The sequence below is a fragment of the Pantherophis guttatus genome, chromosome 3 (assembly GCF_059756535.1).
Source record: "Pantherophis guttatus breed Tessera chromosome 3, ASM5975653v1, whole genome shotgun sequence".
NCBI classification, from domain to species: domain Eukaryota; kingdom Metazoa; phylum Chordata; class Lepidosauria; order Squamata; family Colubridae; genus Pantherophis; species Pantherophis guttatus.
In genome coordinates this window covers 1,312,892-1,335,000 of record NC_142065.1, presented here as the reverse complement: position 1 = coordinate 1,335,000, position 22,109 = coordinate 1,312,892, and the positions used below count along the sequence as shown (strand labels likewise).

The window sequence follows — 22,109 nt, the reverse complement described above, 5'->3', positions numbered from 1 at the left end:
CAGATGATTGGACTAGAAGACCTCTGAGGTCCCTTCCAACTCTGTTATTCTGCTATCCCTCCCTCCCTCCCTCCCTCCCCCCCTTCCTTCCTTCCTTCCCCCCTCCCTCCCTCCCCACTGCAGGTTTTTAAGAAGAGTGGACAAACCATTGTCTCAAATGGCACAAGGCCTCCCAGTTGAGCAGGGGGTTGGACTAGAAGACCTCCAAGGCCCCTTTTCATTCTTTTCCCCTGGGTCCAAAACAGCTCCTTGCTGCAGGGAAGGGATCTGGGCTTTTCGGGGCTTCCAGAGGAAGAGGCCCCCTCCCCACCTGTGCTGGCAGCCATAGCAGTGACCCTAGTGTGGGTTGGGGGGATCAGAGGGGGCTGTTTGCCAGCCTCTCCCCCAGAGACCAGCCCCGTCCTTGCAGCTCCTGCAAAATCAATGGCCGTTAGCCGCTGGCCAGAGGAACCGAAAGGAGATGGGAGAATCGGAGCCTGATGGAGCCGAGAGGGAGAAGGAAGGGGAGAGCCATCTCCTTTGGAGCCCAGATGCAGGAAAGATGCAGGCGGTTGTAGCATCTGGAAGGCAGCCTCTTCTTGCCTGCCTGAGAAGCCAAGAGCTGCCCCACCAGGAGACCTTCAGAGGGACCTTCCTGGCCCTCAGCTTCTTGGTCCAACCCTCGGATCCAAGGCCGAGACCCATCATGCACTCCTCTTCCCCCATAACCCCCCTTGCCTAAGCTGCACCGTTGGGCTGACAGGGACGCAGCCCACGGGACCGAAGGCGAGAGAGGATGGGCAGCCATTGGTCTGGAGGAGAATGGGGCAGGGGGTGTCCGAAGCTGGCTGGGGAATTCTGGGAGCCGAAGTCCACACGTCTTAAAGGTTGGACACCTCGGGTCTAGGGCCTCCTGCTCAAGCAGCGGGTTGGACTAGAGGACCTCCAAGGTCCCTTCCAACTCTGTTCTTCTGAACCCTTCAGTCCAAGGTTATGGAGACCAGACTGGGGGTCTCCTACAAATTAAGGGACACCAGAGATGAGGTAACAGCCCAGGGCGCACTCAGGCCCCACATACCCCTGTGTAGCATGTCTGCAGCACCTGGGTTAGTGGATTCTGGGTGGGTGGGTAGGCTCTCCCTACCCCCTCCAGGCTGCTTCCAAGGGGATCCCAGCCTGGTCAACCGGCGGCTGCGAGGAATTCCAGGGGCTTCTCCCTGCCTCTCCCTCCCACCCTCCCACCCCCTGTCTCTGGCTTCCTATGCAATGGAGCACCGGATCCCTCCCAGCCGTTCTCTCCTCCTCCGCCCTTCCCCCTCCTCCCGAGGGATCCATCAGCTGTCAGTCTGCCAGAGAAACAGGGAAAATATGTAGGCCATAAAAATCAGGCTCAAAAGCAGGCTGCCAATTAGCATGCAAAAGAGGAGGGGGGGAGGGGGGGTCCTGCATGCAAAAGAGGAGGGGGGAGGGGGGGAGTCCTGCGGGGAGAAGAGCAAGCGAGGGGTGGGTGGGACAGAGGGTCCCCAGGGGAGGCTCCCCCTGCCCAGGGTCTGTGGGGGGTGTCCCCAATTGGTCCCCCCGCCCCCTTCCTCTCCCTTTGCAAGTGGGTTTCACATGGTAAAAATCCCCCCATCTTGGCAGAGGCTGCCCCCAAGGATGGTGGCCTCAGTCAAATCAACGGCCTCCCCAACCGTCTGCCACATTTGGGGGGGTGTGTGGAAATCAGGCTGCTCCCCAGCCCCCTTTCCCAGCATCAGTACCCAAGCCTCATCCTCCAAGCAGGACAGTAGCTTGCAGACCCCAGAATCCCCTCCCCTGCAGCCCACCTTTGCAGCAAAGGACCCCCGTTTGATGCTGGCTTTGCACGGAAAGTGGCCAGTGGTGGAAGCTCTGCTGGACCCCCCCCATCCCCAAGCCTCCCCCCGCCAGAAGATGAAGCCGGAGGAAGGTCAGCCAGGTCACCTGGCCAGGTGAAAGGACTGGGGGGGGGAGAGGGGGCTCCATCCCAGGCTCACCTTTGATGATGTGCCGGACGATCTTGATGGAGCTGCCCCGCATGTTCAGGATCTGGTGCACCCTCTGGCGGATCTGGTGGGGGGGCGGGGGGAGAGAGAAGAGGGGAGGTGAAGGGGTCTCCATTGGGGAGACGGGAAGCGACCGGGTGGGACGAAGGATCGGGCCCCACAGGTGGAGTTGCAGCTGGGAAGATTGATACCTCAAACCAGGCAGTCCTCGACTCAACGACCGTCACTGAGCCCAGGATTTCTGTTGCTAAGTGAGACCTCGGTTCAGTGAGTTTTGTCCCATTTTGTGACCTGTCTTGCCGCCTTTGTTAAGGGGATCCCTGCAGTTGTTAAGTGAGCCACATGGTTGTTAAGTGAATCCGGCTCCCCCCGTCACAAAAGGGGATTGTGTGACCCCTGGACACTGCCACCCTCGTAAATATGAGTCAGTCCGAATGTAAATCATGTGATCGTGGGGATGCTGCGACGGTCATAAGTGTGAAAAACGGTCATAATGGTCACTTTTTTCTCAGTGCCATTGTAACGCTGAACGGTCACTAAACGAACTAAGTCGAGGACTCCCTGTATACAAGAATCTGGTCAACCAAGGCTCAGTACTAAGTTGGTGCCAGGGAAGGGTCAGCGGAATCTGCCCCAGGACCCTTCCGGCGTCTGCAGACTAAAGAGGCAAGAGAGGAGTTTGGCCTGGTGGTTAAAGGCGCCCGGTTGGAAAAGAAGAGACAGGGAGTTCTAGTCCCTCCTTAGGCATGAAAGCCGGCTGGATGACTCTGGACCAATCACCAGGAGACGGGGAGTTCTAGTCCCGCCTTAGGCATGAAAGCCGGCTGGGTGACTCTGGGCCAATCACCAGGAGACGGGGAGTTCTAGTCCCGCCTTAGGCATGAAAGCCGGCTGGGTGACTCTGGGCCAATCACCAGGAGACGGGGAGTTCTAGTCCCGCCTTAGGCATGAAAGCCGGCTGGGTGACTCTGGGCCAATCACCAGGAGACGGGGAGTTCTAGTCCCGCCTTAGGCATGAAAGCCGGCTGGGTGACTCTGGGCCAATCACCAGGAGACGGGGAGTTCTAGTCCCGCCTTAGGCATGAAAGCCGGCTGGGTGACTCTGGGCCAATCACCAGGAGACGGGGAGTTCTAGTCCCGCCTTAGGCATGAAAGCCGGCTGGGTGACTCTGGACCAATCACCAGGAGACGGGGAGTTCTAGTCCCGCCTTAGGCATGAAAGCCGGCTGGGTGACTCTGGACCAATCACCAGGAGACGGGGAGTTCTAGTCCCGCCTTAGGCATGAAAGCCGGCTGGGTGACTCTGGACCAATCACCAGGAGACGGGGAGTTCTAGTCCTGCCTTAGCCATGAAAGCCGGCTGGGTGATTCTGGACCAATCCCCAGGAGATGGGGAGTTCTAGTATCATGTTAGACATGAAAGCCAGCTGATGACTCTGGACCAATCACCAGGAGATGGGGAGTTCTAGTCCCGCCTTAGGCATGAAAGCCGGCTGGGTGACTCTGGACCAATCACCAGGAGACGGGGAGTTCTAGTCCCGCCTTAGGCATGAAAGCCGGCTGGGTGACTCTGGACCAATCACCAGGAGACGGGGAGTTCTAGTCCTGCCTTAGCCATGAAAGCCGGCTGGGTGATTCTGGACCAATCCCCAGGAGATGGGGAGTTCTAGTATCATGTTAGACATGAAAGCCAGCTGATGACTCTGGACCAATCACCAGGAGACGGGGAGTTCTAGTCCCGCCTTAGGCATGAAAGCCGGCTGGGTGACTCTGGACCAATCACCAGGAGACGGTGATTTCTAGTGCCGCCTAAGGCACAAAGGGTAGTTGTTGTTGTTGTTGTGGGGAAAACAGGAAGAAAGTGGGGTGCCAAATATGTTCGCTGCCTTGAATTATTGACAGGAACGATAAAGGCGAGATACAAACAAACAAATCCTATCCATCAATTCCAAAAAAAGGGGGGCGGGGGCTGAACCCCACAGGTTGTGGGGGAGGAGGGCGTGGCAGGTCCTACCTGAGGGATGCCGGCATTGCTGATCTCCGCCATGATGTAGCAGATGAGCTGGAGCACAAAGAGACCGGCGTCCAGGCGCCGCAGGTAGAACTCCTCTTCGGTGTCGTCGTCGATGATCTCCCCGCGGCGCACCATGTCCTGCGAAGAGAGTCAGGACGACGGAGTTGGGAGGGATCTGGGAGGCCTTCTAGTCCAGCCCCCTCCCCACTTCAAGCAGGCAGAGATCATAGGTGAAGAACTGGCTCCGTGCGTGCTTCCCCCATCAGGAACCTCCCATTTCTATGGGGTCCTTGGGGGTCTCTGAGCTGGGTGGTTTTCTTGCAGACGTTTCATGACCCAGCTGGGGAACAACATCAGCCCCAGGTCACTCCCTGTCTTGGTTTTTAACTTTTAATGTTGGTATGGGATGATAATGGTAATAGTCATGCTTATGGTTAGGGTATGGTACGGTATCCGAATTCTATTCTATATTCCATTCCATCTCGTTCTGTTCTTCTGTCCCAGGGGTCTCAAACTCAAGGGTGAGGGCTGGGGTTGGATCCGGCCCATGGGGCCGTCCTGGAAAACGTAAGGGGCCGGCCCGCATGGCTTCGGCCTGGGCTACTGAATGCAAAGAGGAAACATGCCAGCAATTTGGGGGGGGGTGTCAAGCTGGCCACGCCTGCCCCCCCCATCGTCAACCACAGCCCTGATGCGCCCTTCAATGAAATTGAGTTTGACACCCTTGTTCTATCCTATCCAACCCTATCTGAATTCTCTTCTCTTCTCTTCTCTACACTTCTCTACTCTTCTCTTCTTTACTCTTCTCTTCTCTTCTCTACACTTCACTTCTCTACTCTTCTCTACTCTACTCTTCTTTTCTCTTCTCTTCTGTACTCTACTCTTCTCTTCTCTACACTTCTCTACTCTTCTCTTCTTTACTCTTCTCTTCTCTTCTCTACACTTCACTTCTCTACTCTTCTCTACTCTACTCTTCTTTTCTCTTCTCTTCTGTACTCTACTCTTCTCTTCACTTCTCTACTCTTCTCTTCTTTACTCTTCTGTACTCTACTCTTCTTTACTCTTCTCTTCTCTACTCTACACTTTTCTCTTCTCTTCTCTACACTTCTCCTCTTCTCTTCTTTACTCTTCTCTTGTCTACTCTACTCTTCTCTTCTGTACTCTACTCTTCTCTTCTCTACACTTCTCTACTCTTCTCTTCTTTACTCTTCTGTACTCTACTCTTCTCTACTCTTCTTTACTCTTCTCTTCTCTACTCTACACTTTTCTCTTCTCTTCTCTACACTTCTCTTCTCTTCTTTACTCTTCTCTTCTGTACTCTACTCTTCTCTTCTGTACTCTACTCTTCTCTTCTCTACTCTTCTCTTCTTTACTCTTCTCTTTTCTCTACACTTCACTTCTCTACTCTTCTCTTCTCTACACTTCTCCTCTTCTCTTCTTTACTCTTCTCTTCTCTACTCTACTCTTCTCTTCTTTTCTCTTCTCTTCTGTACTCTTCTCTACACTTCTCTACTCTTCTCTTCTTTACTCTTCTGTACTCTACTCTTCTCTACTCTTCTTTACTCTTCTCTTCTCTACTCTACACTTTTCTCTTCTCTTCTCTACACTTCTCCTCTTCTCTTCTTTACTCTTCTCTTCTCTACTCTACTCTTCTCTTCTCTATTCTTCTCTTCTTTACTCTTCTCTACTCTACTCTTCTTTACTCTTCTCTTCTCTTCTCTACTCTTCTCTTCACTTCTCTACTCTTCTCTACTCTTCTCTTCTCTACACTTCTCTTCTCTACTCTTCTCTTTACTCTTCTCTTCTCTACTCTACACTTCTCTTCGCTTCTCTACTCTACACCTCTTCTCTTCTCTACACTTCTCTTCTCTACTCTTCTCTACTGTACACTTCTCTTCTCTACTCTTCTCTACTCTTCTCTACTGTACACTTCTCTTCTCTACTCTACACTTCTCTTCTCTTCTTACTCTTCTCTACTATACTCTTCTCTACACTTCTCTTCTCTACTCTACTCTTCTCTTCTCTACTCTTCTCTTCTCTACTCTACTCTTCTCTACTCTACTCTTCTCTTCTCTACTCTTCTTCTCTACTCCTCTCCTCTACTCTTCTCTCCTCTACACTTCTCTTCTCTTTTCTCTTCTCTTCTCCTCTCCCCTCCCCTCCCTGCTGCATTCTGCATTCGGTTCCTAATTCTACTCTGCTCTATTCGTCTGATTCTTAATCGCTTTCTTGCAGTGCTCTCTTATTTTGGATGATATTGTCCAGCCACCCGCAGTTGCAGTGGGACTGAGATGGATGGCATCAAAATTTAATAAATAAAGAAATACGGGAACTCCTGGGAATCACACCTGGGGGGACCCCAATCGGGATCGGAGGCTGTGCCAGAGAGTGGGTTTCCCTCCAGGGAGAAGCCCCCCTCTTAGGAACCCAATTCTTGTGTGGAAATCCAGGCTGCTCCCTTGCAAAACGTGTCCCCAGCCCCTCCTCAGCTGCAACCCCCTTCCCCGTCGTGGCGCCTGCCAGCAGCAGCTCCCTCGGCAGCTGTCCTTTTGCTAGCCCCGTGCTGGGATGTTGTTTTGCCAACCCGAGATCTCCTTGGCACTGTCGCCGGGCATGATTTATGACACGGGGGCCCAGCACCACGGGAGCGGTTTCTCATCATTAGAGGCCGAGCGGGGCAGCCCTGCAACCCTCAGCAAGGAGGGCTCCCTCCTGCCGGTGTGCCTTGCTGGCAAACCCCCACCCACCCCCATTGCTTAACCCAGTTGGAAGGGACCTTGGAGGTCTTCTAGTCCAGCCCCCTCCTCAAGCAGGAGACCCTATGCCATTTCAGACAAGTGCCTGTCCAGTCTCTTCTTAAAAGCCTCCCGTGATGGAGCCCCCACAACCTCTGGTGGCAAGCTGTTCCACTGGTTAATCCTTCTTACTGTTAGGAAGTTTCTCTTTAGTTCCAGGTTGCTTCTCTCCTTGATTTAATTTCCACCTGTTGCTCCTTGTCCTGCCCTCAGGTGCTTGGGAGAATAGGTGGACCCCCTTCCTCCTCTCTGTGGCAGCCCCTCAAATACTGGAAGACTGCTGTCCTCTCACTTCTAGTCCTTCTCTTCCTGAGACTGGCCAGGCCCGGTTCCTGCAACCGTTCTTCGTCTGTTTTAGCCTCCAGCCCCCTCCTCCTCTTTCTTGCTCTTCTCTGCACTCTTTCCAGAGTCTCAGCATCTCCACTCCACTCCACTCCTCTCCAGGTGGGAGGGCACCTGGGGCGCCCACTTAGGATCAGCGCCCACAGCTGATCGGAAGGGCCCAGAAAGGCCCCTGAGATGTTCCCAAGGGCCACCACCAAGCCCTGGTATACGTCTCCTGCTTAGGGAGGGGGTTGGACTAGATGCCCTACAAGGTCCCTTCCAACTCTGTTAATCTGTAATTAATCTGTAATCTGCCCTGGGCAGCTGTGTTAAGAGCCCCCAACCTTCCCTTCTGGCTCCCCCTTCTTTCCCCCTCTGAAAAGGGGTGGCTTTGCTCTCTTGCTCCAATACAGGTAGTCCTCAACTTACAACCGTTCATTTAGTGACCCTTCGAAGTTGCAACAGCACTGAAAAAAGGGACGTATACCGGGTCTCACACTTATGACCATTTCTGCATCCCCATAGCCACGTGATCCAGATTCAGACCCTTGGCAACTGATTCATATTTATGACAGTCGCAGTGTCCCGGGGGAGGGGGGTGTCACGTGACCCCCTTTGGCGACCTTCTGGCCAGCCAAGTCCACGGGTTGAAGCCAAATTCGCTTAACGACCGTCGCAGGCATTCCCTTAACAACGGTGGCAAGGAAGGTCGTAAGACGGGCGAAACTCACTTCACAAATGTCTCCCTTCACCACGGAAATTTGGGCCACTCAATTGCGGCCGTAAGATGAGGAACGACTCATAAAAATAAATAAATAATAATTTAGATTTGCCACATAGATGCGTGTCGGTCGCCTCCCTGTTAAAAGAGGTCAGATTTTGCATTCTGTGTTTTGTATTTTATGCCGGTGTTCCTGTTTTACTGAGATACGGATGGGAAGGTGCCGTACCGATAAATAAAATAAATCAGGAGACCGAACTGACGTGTGTGTGTGTTTTGTGTGGCTTGGCAGCAACTCCCCCCACCACTTGCCCAAGAGACTCAGCCAGGAAAGAAGGAAGAAGCCTGGACTGGGTGAATCCTGCTAGCCACCATCTCCCCCCTCCCCAGTTTTAATCACCCCCAGTGCCAATACCCAGCTCCCCCCACCCCTCGCTCCCTTTTCCCCCTGAGCTGTCAGGATGCTGATGGGAGCTCAGGTGCCATCCTTCTCTGCCGTGAGATGCCCGGTGCTGATGGGATGAGACAGCCACGAGATGGGTTCCTGCGATGCTGGGCAGCCTCTCCTCCCGCTAATGAGGCTGGACTGACAGCGCAAAGAAGGAAGGGGAGCGTGGGGAGGCCCTAGCAGGGACCCCAGACCCCCACCCCCACAAACACACCTCGGGCCTCAAGACTCTCCCCCAAGGACGGCATGGGGCGAGGACCCCAATCCCAGCCCCATTGCCTTGGGGTAGCTGCCGTCCCTCTGCCTGGAGGATGGGGAAGGCAGGAATCGCCGAGTGGCCCAGAGACCCTCCGCGGTGGGGGGCTTTCATGCCGGGGAGGGGGGTTCACCCTATTTAAGGGGGTCGCACAGCCTCAGCAGGATCGTGGCAACCCGCAATAATTTTATTGTGATTTGTATTGGATATTGTTTTTGTAAGACGCCCTGAGTCCCTTGGGAGAATGGCGGCATATAAATCGCAATAATGAATAAATAAATAAATAAATAAATAAATAAATAAATAAATAAATAAACAAACAAACAAACAAACAAACCCAAGCGCCCCCATCAAGGGCAGAAAGTGGCACCCACCAGGTCTGGAAGCCCCGTGGCTGCTGCTATCTGGCCCTCGGCACATGCTCAGGGGCCTGCTCTGTCTGCGGGGACCCTTGCATGGATGCCAACCTGCTGCCCAGCCAGCCTGTGCAGATGGTCGAGGGTCTCAGCATCGGAGTCCTGGGGCCGGATGTGGGTTTCTGGCTGAGGGCTCAGGTACCGTTCAAAGTTACAAAAGTCACTGACAAAAGGGACTTACGGCCGTTTTTCACACTTATGACCGTTGCAGCATCCCCATGATCACGTGATCAAAATTGCTTGGCAACTGGTTCATACTTATGACCGTGGGACTAACCTAACAACTGCAGGGGTTCACTTAACAACGGTGGCGAGGGAAGTCGTAAGATGGGGGCAAAGTTCACTTAACCAGAGCCTTGGTAGTAGTGGTCTAAAGCACCCTGTTATTAAGACCAGCTGCCTGCAATTACTGCGAGTTCGAATCGCGCCAGGCTCAAGGTTGACTCAGCCTTCCATCCTTTCTAAGGTGGGTAAAATGAGGACCCAGTTTGTGGGGGCAATAAGCTGACTTTGTATAAATATACAAAAGGATGAAGGCTGTTGCTTAACGCATTGTAAGCCGCCCTGAGTCTCCGGAGAAGGGCGGCATATAAATCAAATTTAAAAAAAAAAAAAAAAAAATCCCAATGTCTCACTCAGCGACAGAAGTCTTGGGCTCGATTGTGTTCGTAAGTCGAGGACTACCTGTCTAGGGGCTACCCCTCTGTGTTGTGGCCTGTCAGCCACCGGCCCTCCCAACAGACGAATCAGAGGAGGAGGAGGAGGTGTGGGAGTCAAGGTCAGCATTAGGGCAGCCTGAGAGCTCCGAGGGGGAAGAGGAAATGGAGCTGGCAGAGAGAGAGAGAGAGAGAAAGGGAGGAAGGGAGAGGGAGAGGGAGAGGGAGGGAGGATGAGGAGTCTGGGCCGTCCATCAGCCCTCGGATGGAGAGTCAACAGTCCCCAGGAGGTCTGGAGGTGGCCGATGAGGAGGAGGAGGAACAGCTGGGTCCAGTGCCTGATGCTCAGAAGGCAGAGGAGAGGAGAGAAGTGGAAATCTATGGGCCGGTCCTTGGGACGGAAGAGCCACTGCTGCTAGAGAAGCCCCACCTTAGCTCTGGGGATAAAAGGCAGGGGGCAGAGATGAATAGATGTGGCAGACAACTATTCTTCTCCCTTGTCAGCCTGCAGTGAGAGAGAAACTTTTTGCCGGGGCTGCTGGCGCTCCTAATAAAAGAATCATTGCTTCGACTGCAGAGGGTTTGCCGTGTTTGGGGGGCTGGGTGAGAGCACTCTGCCTCCACAGCCCCTGCACTGCTGCCGCTGACCCACCCTCTCCGGCCCTGGCTGCGGCCATCTGCAGCCTCCCGCCAGCTCAGGCGCCTTCCAATCCTCCGGGGAAATGACCCACAGCTAACGACGGTCCCCTCCCTCGCCCCACATCCCCCTCCCCCGCCCTCTGCCCTTGCAGGATCCCATTTCTGCCTTGGGAGCTGGTGGCGCAATTAGCATCTCATTTAGGAGCCATTAGCATGCAAAATGCCCAGAGAGAACATTTTATTGAATCAACCTGCTGAGCATAATTTCCACATGCAACTGAGGATAATGTATTAAGCCATCGCCTCCCTCCCTCCGAGTTGCCCTTCCGTTCTATGACGGTGCCCGCCTGCCACCGCCGGTGCCCTCCGCCTCTGGACCTCTGGGGAAGGAGGGAGGGGGTGGGGGGGGGGAAGCTGGTCACCTCCTCCCCCAAGGAAAGGGGGGGGGCGGGCGGGCTCAGGGAGCCAGAAGCCTTTTAATGGGGAAGCTTCGGGGGGCTCCCTTAGCCCAGCCCTTCACTGCAGCAACCTTGAACAGCAGAAAACGAGCAGCTACACAACATCGAAATACGGCAACCAATTTTGCTCACCGCACTACAAGAAAGATGTTGGGATTTTGGCAAAAGTGCAGAGAAGAGCAATTCTGAGGATTAGAGAGCTGCGGACAAAAACACGAAGGACGGTTGCAAGGAATTGGGTTTGGCTAGTCTGGGGAAAAAAAAGAAGAATTAGGGGTGACACAGTAGCAGTCTTCCAATATGAGAGGGGCTGTCGCAAAGAAGAGGAGGGGTCCCCCTAATCTCCAAAGCAGAAAGACGGGTAGGAACTAATCAAGGAGAGAAGCACCCTGGAATTAAGGAGAAATTTCCTGACAGTGAGGACAATTAACCAGTGGAACAGCTTGCCACCAGAAGTTGTGAATGCCCCATTACTGGAGGTTTTTAAGAAGAGACTGGACAGCCACTTGCCTGAAATGGTATAGGATCTCCTGCTTGAGCAGAGGGCTGGACTAGAAGACCTTCAAGGTCCCTTCCAACTCTTCCATTCCATTCCATTCTGGATATGGACCCCGCAGAGCCCAACCATCACAGGCCCCAAAGAGAATTACATGGCCATACATCAAGAACGTCTCAGAAACCACAACCACGAGGCATCAGCACAGCACGCAAGCCAACTCAAGACCTTCACAACATCCAGCAGCCCCAGAAGAAAAAACAGGAGCCAACTACAACACACACTCACTGCAACAGTCACTATGGAGCAGGGGTCTCCAACCTTGGCAACTTTCAGCCTTGTGGACTTCAACTCCCAGAATTCCTCAGCCAGCTTTGCTGGCTGAGGAATTCTGGGAGTTGAAGTCCACAAGGCTGAAAGTTGCCAAGGTTGGAGACCCCTGCTATGGAGGACAAAGAGGAAGAAGACTGGCAAAAAGGAGCCTGGTTTAGCTCAACAGACAGAAGCAGTGTAATTTTACACCAGCTGCCTGCAATTACTGCAGGATCGAATCTCTCCAAGGCTCAAGGTTGACTCAGCCTTCCATCCTTTCTAAGGTAGGTAAATTGAGGACCCAGTTGTGGGGGCAATAAGCTGACTTTGTATAAATATACAAAAGGATGAAGGCTATTGCTTAGCGCATTGTAAGCCGCCCTGAGTCTCCGGAGAAGGGCGGCATATAAATCAAATTAAAAAAAAAATGCATCCACAAATACCAGCCACCATTCGAAGACAACTCCTTAATTGCGCAACATACGGACAGATTCAACCATCGTTTCAACAGTGACCATCCTCGGCCGAGCCATGTCCAAAACTGCCAGGGGATATCTAGAAGCCTGGGTCTCTTGACAGATCAGCCATCGATGGACACAGAGACATCTGTGCAAAAGAGACCATCAACCAGCCAAAAGAGGGAACAAAGAGACCGAAACGCCTCCCCCACCAGAAATCAGCACCTCTGGATGACAATCCCAAGATTAACATCGGACCAACCATCAAGTCAACAAGAGCCCAATCGAAGGCACAGCAAATTTCCCAAGCAAAGAGCCTCCACTCCCACCAATACTGACAGAATATAAACTGAGGGCAAACCCCACTCCTTACTGGCACTGACGGTGTTACCTAGTGGGGTCATGAAACGTCTGCAAGGAAACAAGCAAGCTCAGGGAGCACCAAGGACCCCACAGTCCTCCCCCCCCATACCCTCACAAACCCTGCTCCCTTCTAGCACTGAAGATGTTACCTAGTTGGGTCATGAAATTCGGAGAGCACCAAGGACCCCACAGTTGTCGTCCTCCTCCTCCTCCTCAACCCTTCCTCCCTTCTAGAACTGATCATGTAACCTTGTGGGGTCACGAAATGTCTGCAAGAAAACCACCGAGCTCGGAGAGACCCAAGGACCCCACAGTCTCCCTCTTCCTCCTCCTCCACTCTGTGGACCCCTCTCCCATCTAGCATTGATTATGTCCGGGGTCCCTAACCGGGCCACGCGAGTGGCGGACGCTCTCGCACGAAGCTTCATTCCCCTGAGCAGTGGGTGCTTGCACTCACACAGATGGAGCGCTGCACACATGCCTGCCGGTCACACAGAACCGTCCCCTCTGCCCCTCCCCATGCCAGGCTGCCAAGCCAGAAAGGTTGGGGACCTCTGGATTATGTTACCTAGCTGGGTAATGAAACGCCTACCCTGTTTCCCCGAAAATAAGACCTCCCCTGATAATAAGCCCAATTGGCTCATTTAGCGCATGCACTAAAATAAGCCTCACCCCCCAAAATATTTAAACGCAGAGCTGGAAATCAGGTAAGACGGCAAGAGGAGCCCCATCTTGCTCTAAGCACCCCAAAATAATAAGACCGCCCCGAAAATAAGGCCAAGCACTTTATTTTGAGGTTCAAAAATATATAAGACAGGGTCTTATTTTCGGGAAAACATGGTACGAGAGGACGACCCAGCTCAGAGAGCCCCCAGGACTCCACCCTTCAACCGTGAGTTGCAAAGGTTCTTCTTTTGGAAGGGCTGCCTTTTGTGAGCCAGCTGTGGGGGGAGCTCTCTCCAAAGCCGAGAAGAGGGAGGGCAGGGGGTGGGGGGGGACTTACATGCTTTTCACCTTCAATCTTCTTATCGGCTACCTGCATGGCATCCAGGTATTTGAAATAGAGCTCCATCAGCCTGTCCACCTGGAAGAGAAAAGGAGATTTCTCTGGGTTTGCGGGTGTGTCTCTGTGTGTGTCAGGAATGGAGGCCGAGGCTCCCGGCCGAAAAGGAGCCCTTTTGTGCAGACTGTCTCCTTCCCGGTGATAGACTGCTTCTGAACATGGCAGCTCCACTTAGCCCCCATGGGCCCTGCAGCTATTGAACGACCTTCCTTCCGCAGCCTCCTCCGTAAATTTCAGAGGGGGGAAAAAAAACACCAATTCTAATTAAAGCAGCTCAAATTGTAAAAAGCACATTTTTTTTCGCGGAACAAACCCAGCAAGGGCTGCCTTGGGAGACGCTCGGGATGCCCCTCGCCCGCCGTTCGGTTTGGGCTCTGCCGCCACTGATTTTTCAGAACCGACCACTTGGTTTCGATCCAAAATTATTTGCACAGGCCTTGGGAGTTCAGGCCAGAAGAGAAGTTCTGGGCACTCCATCGCTGAAGAGATTGGAGTGCCATTTGTCAGAAATGGTGTAGGCGGAGGTCTCCTGCTTGGGTAGAGAGGGGGTTGGACTAGATGACCTACAAGGTCCCTTCCAACTCTGTTAACCTGTTAATTCTTTCAACACGGGTGGAAAACCCAGCTGGGCAAAAGAAGGAAGGTGGAAGGAATTTGGGGTTGCAGGGCTGGCCAAAACAACCACCGGGCAGAGAGGGAGGGAAGGAGGGAGGCCCTGCCAGGTTTCGGGCACCTTTTTGGGCAGTGCCACTGTGAAGCCCAGTGCTCAGTCGGCAGGGCAGCGTTTTGTTTTTATGGATTGATTGGAATAGAATAAACTTCACGGTCACTTTGAATGTACGCTAATCGGCATACGTTAAAATGAAAGGAGGTGGCATAGGGCTCTCAAAGGGCCTCCGCCTCCAATATAAACATAAAGGGGTTAGATCTGGCCGCCTCTGCCCACCCTCTCCCCCCCCCACTGACCTTCTCGCTGTCGTTCTCCGTGAATTTGTTGAGCAGTCGTGTCCTCTGCTGACTCCGCAGGTTCCTCAGGAGGGAGGCCAGGATGGAGCAGACGTGCTCTGGGGACGGACCGGAGGAAGGGGCCGGATGGGGTGGGTGAGAGAAAGGCAGACATGAGCATGGAATAACTGAGTTCTTCTGATTTACTTATATATCCAATTTATTTATTTATTTTATTTATTGGTTCGATTTATATGCCACCCTTCTCCGGAGACTCAGGGCGGCTTACAATGCGTTAAGCAATAGCCTTCATCCTTTTGTATATACCTGCCTAGTAGGGCTTTTTGGCCTATTGAAAAACCTTCTCTGGTAGACAGAAGACGTAAAAACAACGTACAGGTAAAAGTGTCTCCGTCCTCCAGGTCCTGGTTGTCCCAAAGGTGCTTTTTTCAGGAGGCAACTCGACTTTCTGGTTTTTTCTTTTGAAGAAGAAGGAAGTCCAGTTGCCTCCTGAAAAAAGCACCTTTGGGACAACCAGGACCTGGAGGACTGAGAATCTCCACAGACGTTTAGATATACATTTTGGGATGGAGACCCTTTGAATGGTGTGGGAGTAGGAATGGATTTCCAGAGGGGGGGAAATTGCAGACTATAGAAACCATTTGCACCACTCAGGTGACCCCGAGGACACAGATAAACCACCAAGTGCTTCAACCAGGAGCCCTGGTGGCGCAGCAGACTAAAGCACTGTTATTAACATCAGCTGCCTGCAATTACCGCAAGTTCAAATCTCACCAGGCTCAAGGTTGACTCAGCCTTTCTAAGGTAGGTGAAATGAGGACCCAGTTTGTGGGGGCAATAAGCTGACTTTGTATAAATATACAAAAGGATGAAGGCTATTGCTTAACGCACTGTAAGCCGCCCTGAGTCTCCGGAGAAGGGCGGCATATAAATCAAATTTAAAAAAAATTAAAAAAAACCACCCTCAGAAAGGATGCAAATGACCAGCTGTCTGTAAGGAGTATAAATCCTTCCCTTCCCCACCATCCGGTCAGAGCTGAAGAAGCTTCTTGGATGAGAAGCGAAACGTCTTCAAAAAAAAAAATGGGTGGACCAACTTCCGGAATTCTGGATGGGGAATTCTGGGAGTTGAAATCCACGAGTCTTAAAGCTGCCAAGGTTGGATACCCTCACCCTCCCTCCCGATGAAGAGGAGGCCAATCAGGAAAGGTCAAATCAGATCGATTCATAACCCCACCAGGTTATTAATGTTTATCTATCTATCTATCTATCTATCTATCTATCTATCTATCTATCTATCTATCTATCTATCTATCTATCTATCTATCTATCATCTCTCTCTCTCTCTCTCTCAGGTCCTTGATAGTTCTTGACTTAGGAACATTCGTTTAGTGACGGTTCGAAGTCACAAGGGCCCTGAAAAAAGGAAACTGTGATTGCCTGTCACACTTAGGACCGCTGCAGCATCCCCGCAGTCATGTGATCAAAATTTGGATGCTCGGCAGCCGGCCTGTACTTATGACCGTCGCAGTATCCGGAGAGTGTGTATGTGTGTTTGAGTGGCATAGGAGGCTAATGCCTCCTACTAAGGCAGCATTTAACATCCAGCTGCCTGCAATTACTGCAGGTTCGAATCTCCCCAGGCTCCAGGTTGACTCAGCCTTCCATCCTTTCTAAGGTAGGTAAAATGAGGACCCAGATTGTGGGGGCAATAAGCTGACTTTGTATAAATATACAAAAGAATGAAGGCTATTGCTTAGTGCATTGTAAGCCGCCCTGAGTCTTCGGAGAAAGGGCGGCATATAAAAATAAATAAAAATAAAAATAAAAAGTCACATGATCCCCTTTTGCAACCTTCTAACGAGCAAAGTCAAGGCAGAAGAAGAGAGATTCGCTTAACAACCATGTGACTAACTGAAAATCCTTAAAAGCCCTTAAAATGGTGGTTAGGGGGCTGGAGGTTAGAATGTAGGAAGAGCGGTTGCAGGAATTGGGGATGTCTAGTTTAATGGAAAGGAGGACTTGGGGGGGGGGGGGGATACGATAGCTGACTTCCAACGTTTGAGGGGCTGCCCCAAAGAAGAGGAGGGGGTCCACCTGTTCTCCAAAGGACCGGAAGGCAGGACGAGAAGCAACGGATGGAAACTCATCAAGGAGAGAATCAAGATGGAACGAAGGAGGAACTTCTTGGGAGTTACAACAATTAACCAGTGGAACAACCTGCCTCCAGAAGCTGAGGGTGCTCCAACACTGGAGGCTTTTAAGAAGGGACTGAGCAGGGGCTTAGACTAGAAGACTTCCGAGATCCTTTCCAACCTCATTATTTTGTTATTTACTCCCCCCTCCCCACCAGCTAAGATCTCTGTGGCACAGCAGCTCTAGAAAAGGAGGGGGAACCGGCTGCCTAAAGACCCCACCCAAAAGCCTGTGCTTGGCAGCCCCTTCCATGCCCAGCCCCAGACAAACAAGCCCCTCCCAAATCCTCCGTTCTCCCCCCTCTGCATCCTTGGAGGGACCCCTTTGGATCCATGGGGGGCGGTGGGGGTGGGGGCAGGGGGTGGAAGGGGCCTGAAAACGCCAGGGGAATGGAGGATCTCTCGGCAGCCTAATTGCCTCTCCTGCCTTCCGGAAGAGAGATGCTCGCCTCGCTTTTCCCAGAGGTTAATTTATGGCGTTTCTGTTGATTCACAATGAAGGTTTACGGCTGAAAAACACGTCAGGAGGGGAAAAAAACAGAGAAATGGAAAGGAAGAAACGGCTGCCAGAGACGAACCTCCGTGCAGGGATTTCAGCAGCAAAGAGAAAAGGGGCTGTAGGGGGTGGGGGCCAAAGGGTCCCCTCGGTGGCTTCCAGCGGCCAGGAGAGCCGGTGGGGCAGCTTTTCTGCACCCCTAACAAGGATGGATGGACGGGATGTGTGTGTGTGTGAGGGCTCCTCCATCTGAGTGCCTTGGCTGCCCTGCCGGAGGGCAGAGGATTTGCCACATTTAAGTGGAAAAATGCCAGCTGCCGAAAAAAAGGATTGTTTCCTCCTTGCTGTCAAGACGATTAAGGGGTGCTTTGCCAGCACTGCCTGGGCCTGGGGGGGGGGCACCAGCAGATGCCATCAATTGCACACTTATGAACGAGCCGTGTGCCCCCTTTCAGTTAAGACCCTCCGTCTCTCAAGCCATGCCCCCCTCCTGCTGCCCCATGCACCAAGGCCTGGTCCAGCTGCTGAAAGCAGAGCCTGCTGGGCAGGTGGGCCTTGGAAACTGCTAAGCAATGCGGGGCTGTTGTCCCCCAACAACCTGCACCCACTTTGGAGGCGCTAGGGAGGTGGAGGTAGACTCTGGGGGGAGGGGGGCATTTTAGGAAGGAAGGAAGAAAGAGGGGAGGCAATAAGCCACTTTTCTGGAGGAGGTCAGTCTGAGATTTGACTTTCGCAGGAGAGAAAGATGGGGCCCCAAAATCACTTGGGGGGGGGGGGAGAAGCGCCAAGAGACTCCGTTCAAAGATATGCATGGGTGCTGTGCATGCCCATGGCATCCAGCCATGTGCACGCTCCTTTTAAGGAGGAGGGGCTGCATGTACACATAGGAGGGGAGGGGGCAGAAGAACGCCAGCCAGACGGTTTGCAAAGGAGGGTATTTGTAGCTCAGGGTGGAAACGAGGGGTCCCTGGCGCCCTGAGCTTGGTGGTTTTCTTGCAAGCGTTTCATTACCAAGCTAGGTAACATCATCAGAGCTAGAAGGGAGGGGAGAGGGAGAATTAAAATAACCGGAACGGCTTGCCTCCAGAAGTTGTAGGTGCTCCATCACTGGAGGTTTTTAAGAAGATTGGACAACCATTTGTCTAGAACAGGGGTCTCCAACCTTGGCAACTTTAAGACTTGTGAACTTCAACTCCCAGAGTTCCTCAGCCAGCAAAGCTAGACCTCCAAGGTCCCTTCCAATGCTGATATTTTGTTATTCTTCCCTCGTTTGTGATGGGCTTTGCTGATCTGGCTTTGTCCAGAAGCTTGAGACCTTAGGGTGGTGGGATCCCGAACAGCAAGGCCCCTGGGCCCCCTGAACCTCCTGGACGGCCCCCTCCCCGGCCCTCACCCACCACTCAGGGATGCTGCTCAGCCGGAGTCTTCCCGCAGAGGCAGGCAGTCCAGATTCAGGATGCAGGCAGTGTTGGAAAGGCTCAAATTGGATTGATCTCGACTCTGCCGGTTGTAAAGCAGAATACAAATTCCTCCTTTCGCGCCTGGCATGGGGTCAATTCTTGACCGGCCTTCTTGCTTCTTGGCCGTCTCCGCTGCGGTTCTTCTTCCTCGGACGCCCCCTTTTAATGGGCACTGGCCCAGAAAGGAGGGAGGGAGGAAAGGAGGAGGGGAAGCAGCCACGGAAGGTTGTTAGGGGTTCAAGAAACAGCCCCCTCCGATAGCACACGGGCCTCTCTCGAGGAAGCTGCTGAGGGTTTTTGCAGGAAGGGAGGGAGGGAGGGAGGGAGGGAGGGAAGAAAAGCTTAGAAAGAGAGGCAGGGAGGGAATTGATTTCTCTTAATGAGCTCGGAAGAAGCCGCAGCCGAAGGAAGACAAGCCGGGCTGCGTGCCCTCCATGCCAATCGGTGCCCTGGCGCCTCACTCCTCCCGTTTATTCTCGGCCAGGGTGGCAGGAGAGGTTCACGGTGGAGGTTTCCTTCGTCCTGCCTGCCAGATGAAAATGGGCTCCCAAATGGGCCAAAGGCTTCTCGTCAGCAATCTGCTTGCCGGCAATGAAAATGATGTCCCACCTGGCCTGGCCCTTCCCTTCCCCCCACTTGCAGGGGGTGGGGGTGGGGGACGCAGCCTCAACTGTAGTCCAATGGGGCATGGGCTAGGGAGAACTTTCTCTCCAGAGAGGGGGTCAACCAAGAAAGGGAGGGGAACAACAGCCATGATGGGCCCCGTTCAGAGGGTCCAAGGTGAGGGGCTTCCCTCGTGGGGCAACCCAGCCATGGCAGAATAACCGAAGAGCGGGAAGGGACCTTGGAGGTCTTCTACTCCAACCCCCCGCCCAAGCCAGGAGACTCTACAACCTCCAGAGATGGAGCACCCACATCCAGTGGCAAGCTGTTCCACTGGTTAATTGTCATCACTGTCGGGAAGTTTCTCCTTAGTTCTAGGTTGCTTCTCTCCTTGGTAGGTTTCCCTCTGCTGCTTCTTGTCCTGCCCTCAGGTGCTTTGGAGTTCATTAGGCTAGACATGCCCAATTTCTACAAAGGTTTTTCATAGGTATGTTTTGGCCTCCAGCCTCCTAATTCCCTGTGGTTTATGATCAACAGTATGTGAGCTTCTGCACCAGAGAGAAATTCCTTTTGTGTCCAATCACACTTGGCCAATAAAGTATTTATTTTATTTTAATTCAATTCAATTCCATTCCATTCCATGTTCCATTCTATTCTATACTCCATTCCATATTTTCTATTCTATTCTTACCATCTTCATTGCTCTTCTCCGCACTCTTTCTGGAGTCTCAACCTCTTTTTCATACCAGGACTGGATGCGCCTGCCCCTTCCCCACAATGCTCGGCCTCTCTCACTGGCAGAATGCAAAGCGATGCTTGGCACGCGGGCAGCACAAAGTCACCCTGCGTGAAGCAGATAAAGCTGCCTTCTGCCAAAGGTCTGCCATGTGGCACCAGAGTTGGCAACAGCCCCTTTGCTGGCAGGCCCGTGTCAGGAGGGCGCAGGGAATGCCTTGCTGATCGGAAGGCACCTGCCAGCCTCAGCGTGTCCCACCTCCACGCTCTCCACGGCCCCAGCGGGTTCAGGAGTGTTACTTGGTGGCCACAGATTCATCCCACAACAGATGGAATTAACAGAATATTAACAGATGAACAGAGTTGGAAGGGACCTTGTAGGTCATCTAGTCCAACCCCCTGCCCAAGCAGGAGACCCTGCATCATTTCTGACAGATGGCAGTCCAATCTCTTCTTGAAAACTTCCAGGGATGAAGCTCCCACAACTTCCGAAGGCAACTTCTCTTCCATGGGTTGATTGCTCTCACTATCAGAAAATTCCTCCTTATTTCCTGGTTGAATCTGTTTCCATCCATTATTCCTTGTCTGGCCTTTGGGTGCCTTTGGGAAATAGCTTGACCCCCTTCCTCCTCTCTGTGGCAGCCCCTCAAATATTGGAAGATGCTCTCCTGTCTCCCCTGGTCCTTCTCTTCACTAGACCAGCCAGGCCCAGTTCCTGCAACCGTTCATCGTATGTTTCAGCCTCCAGTCCCCTCATCATCCTGGTTGCTCTTCTCTGCACTCTTTCCAGAGTCTCAGCATCTTTTTTATGGTGTGGTGATCAAAACTGGATGCAGGACTCTAGGTGTGGCCTTACTAAAGTCTTCGTATTAAACCCCCTGCTCAGGCAGGAAACCCTATACCATATTCTCACTTCCCAAATAGAGTCAGGAATATTGAAAGGGGGGAGGGGGGGAAATCCTAGAGAGAAATCTTGAATTTTAACTATGGGAGGATTGTTAAAAAGGCCAGATTGCCTTTCTTTTTTCACCCCAACCAAAGCAGCCTTAACAAAAGCACGCAGCAAATCCCTCTTCTGGCGTTTCCAAATAGTTTCCAAGCAAGGTCTCTGAATGATAGCTAAATGAAAATGTCGGGGATCTCAAAAATAGGGATAAAAATACTCCTCTTGATTGTAAAATCATTGGGTGGCCAAAGCTGCCATGATATAAGGAGGGATTATTTGTCACTGTGACCCTGAAAAAGTCAATTAGGCATCAACTGGGTCACCCACTGTGCTTCTCTGCCAGGATGGCTTAAATTTAAGGATTTGGGTTCAGAGGATGGGGGGGGGGTGTTTAGGCAAGGCAGCCCTCGTGGCGGGAGGGGGGGGGCAGAACCCAAGCAACTCTGGAGAAATCTTGGAATGCGGCCTCAGCCTAAAAGGGGCAGTGGGGTGAATTGCCAGGACCCCCAATCCATGTCAAGGCAGTTTTCTGCTTCTTAAGGACTCCAGCACCCTGTGCCCCCAAAGCCCCCTGCCCCCCAGAAGACGAAGAGCATTGCAAGCAAGTCTGCATGGTTGCCCCCCCCAAAAAAGGTGCTTTTTTTCCAAAAGACAAACGGACGTTTCGGTTTCTCCTTGAAGACATTTCGCTTCTCACCCAAGAAGCTTCTTCAGTTCTGACCGAATGGTGGGGAAAGGAAGGATTTACAGGTAGTCGACTTACAACAGCTTGTTTAGTGACCATTTGAACGGCATTGAGAAAAGGGACTTGTGACCGTTTTTCACACTTACGACCATTGCTCAAAATTCAGAGGCTTGGCAGCTGGCATGGACTTATGACGGTTGCAGTGTCCTGAGGTCAAGTGATCCCCATTTGTGACCTCCCAACAGCCAAAATCCATGGGGATGCCGGGTTTACTTATCAGCTGTGTTACTAAGTTAACCACTGCAGTGCTTCACTTAACAACAGGAAAGGTTGTAAAATGGGGCAAGACCAGCTTAACAAATGTCTCACTTAACCACAGAAATGTTGGGCTCAAGCCGAGAACTAGCTGTATATTCTTTGCAGTCATCTGGTTGTTATTGCGTTTCCCCGAAAATAAGACCAGTCTTATATTAATTTTTGCTCCAAAAGACTCATTGGGTCTTATTTTCTGGTTAGGTCTTATTTTGGGTGTAAATACAGTACTCAATGCACCCCTCTGGGTGACAATCTTAACTGGGGCTTATTTTTGGGGTAGGGCTTA

The 22,109-nt window shown here is 52.3% G+C and overlaps 1 protein-coding gene across 1 annotated transcript in view; it reads right to left on the bottom strand.

Annotated features, from left to right (window-relative positions):
- Nucleotides 1-22,109, bottom strand: part of CTNNBL1 (catenin beta like 1) — a 108,710-nt gene that overhangs the window by 4,725 nt on the left and 81,876 nt on the right. Inside the window, exons 12-15 of the mRNA XM_087888922.1 lie at nt 14,389-14,486; nt 13,363-13,443; nt 4,018-4,155; nt 1,995-2,067 (exon numbers count right to left, since the gene is read on the bottom strand). Of these exons, the coding sequence (XP_087745048.1) occupies nt 1,995-2,067; nt 4,018-4,155; nt 13,363-13,443; nt 14,389-14,486 (390 nt within the window). The remainder of the gene's footprint in view (nt 1-1,994; nt 2,068-4,017; nt 4,156-13,362; nt 13,444-14,388; nt 14,487-22,109) is intronic.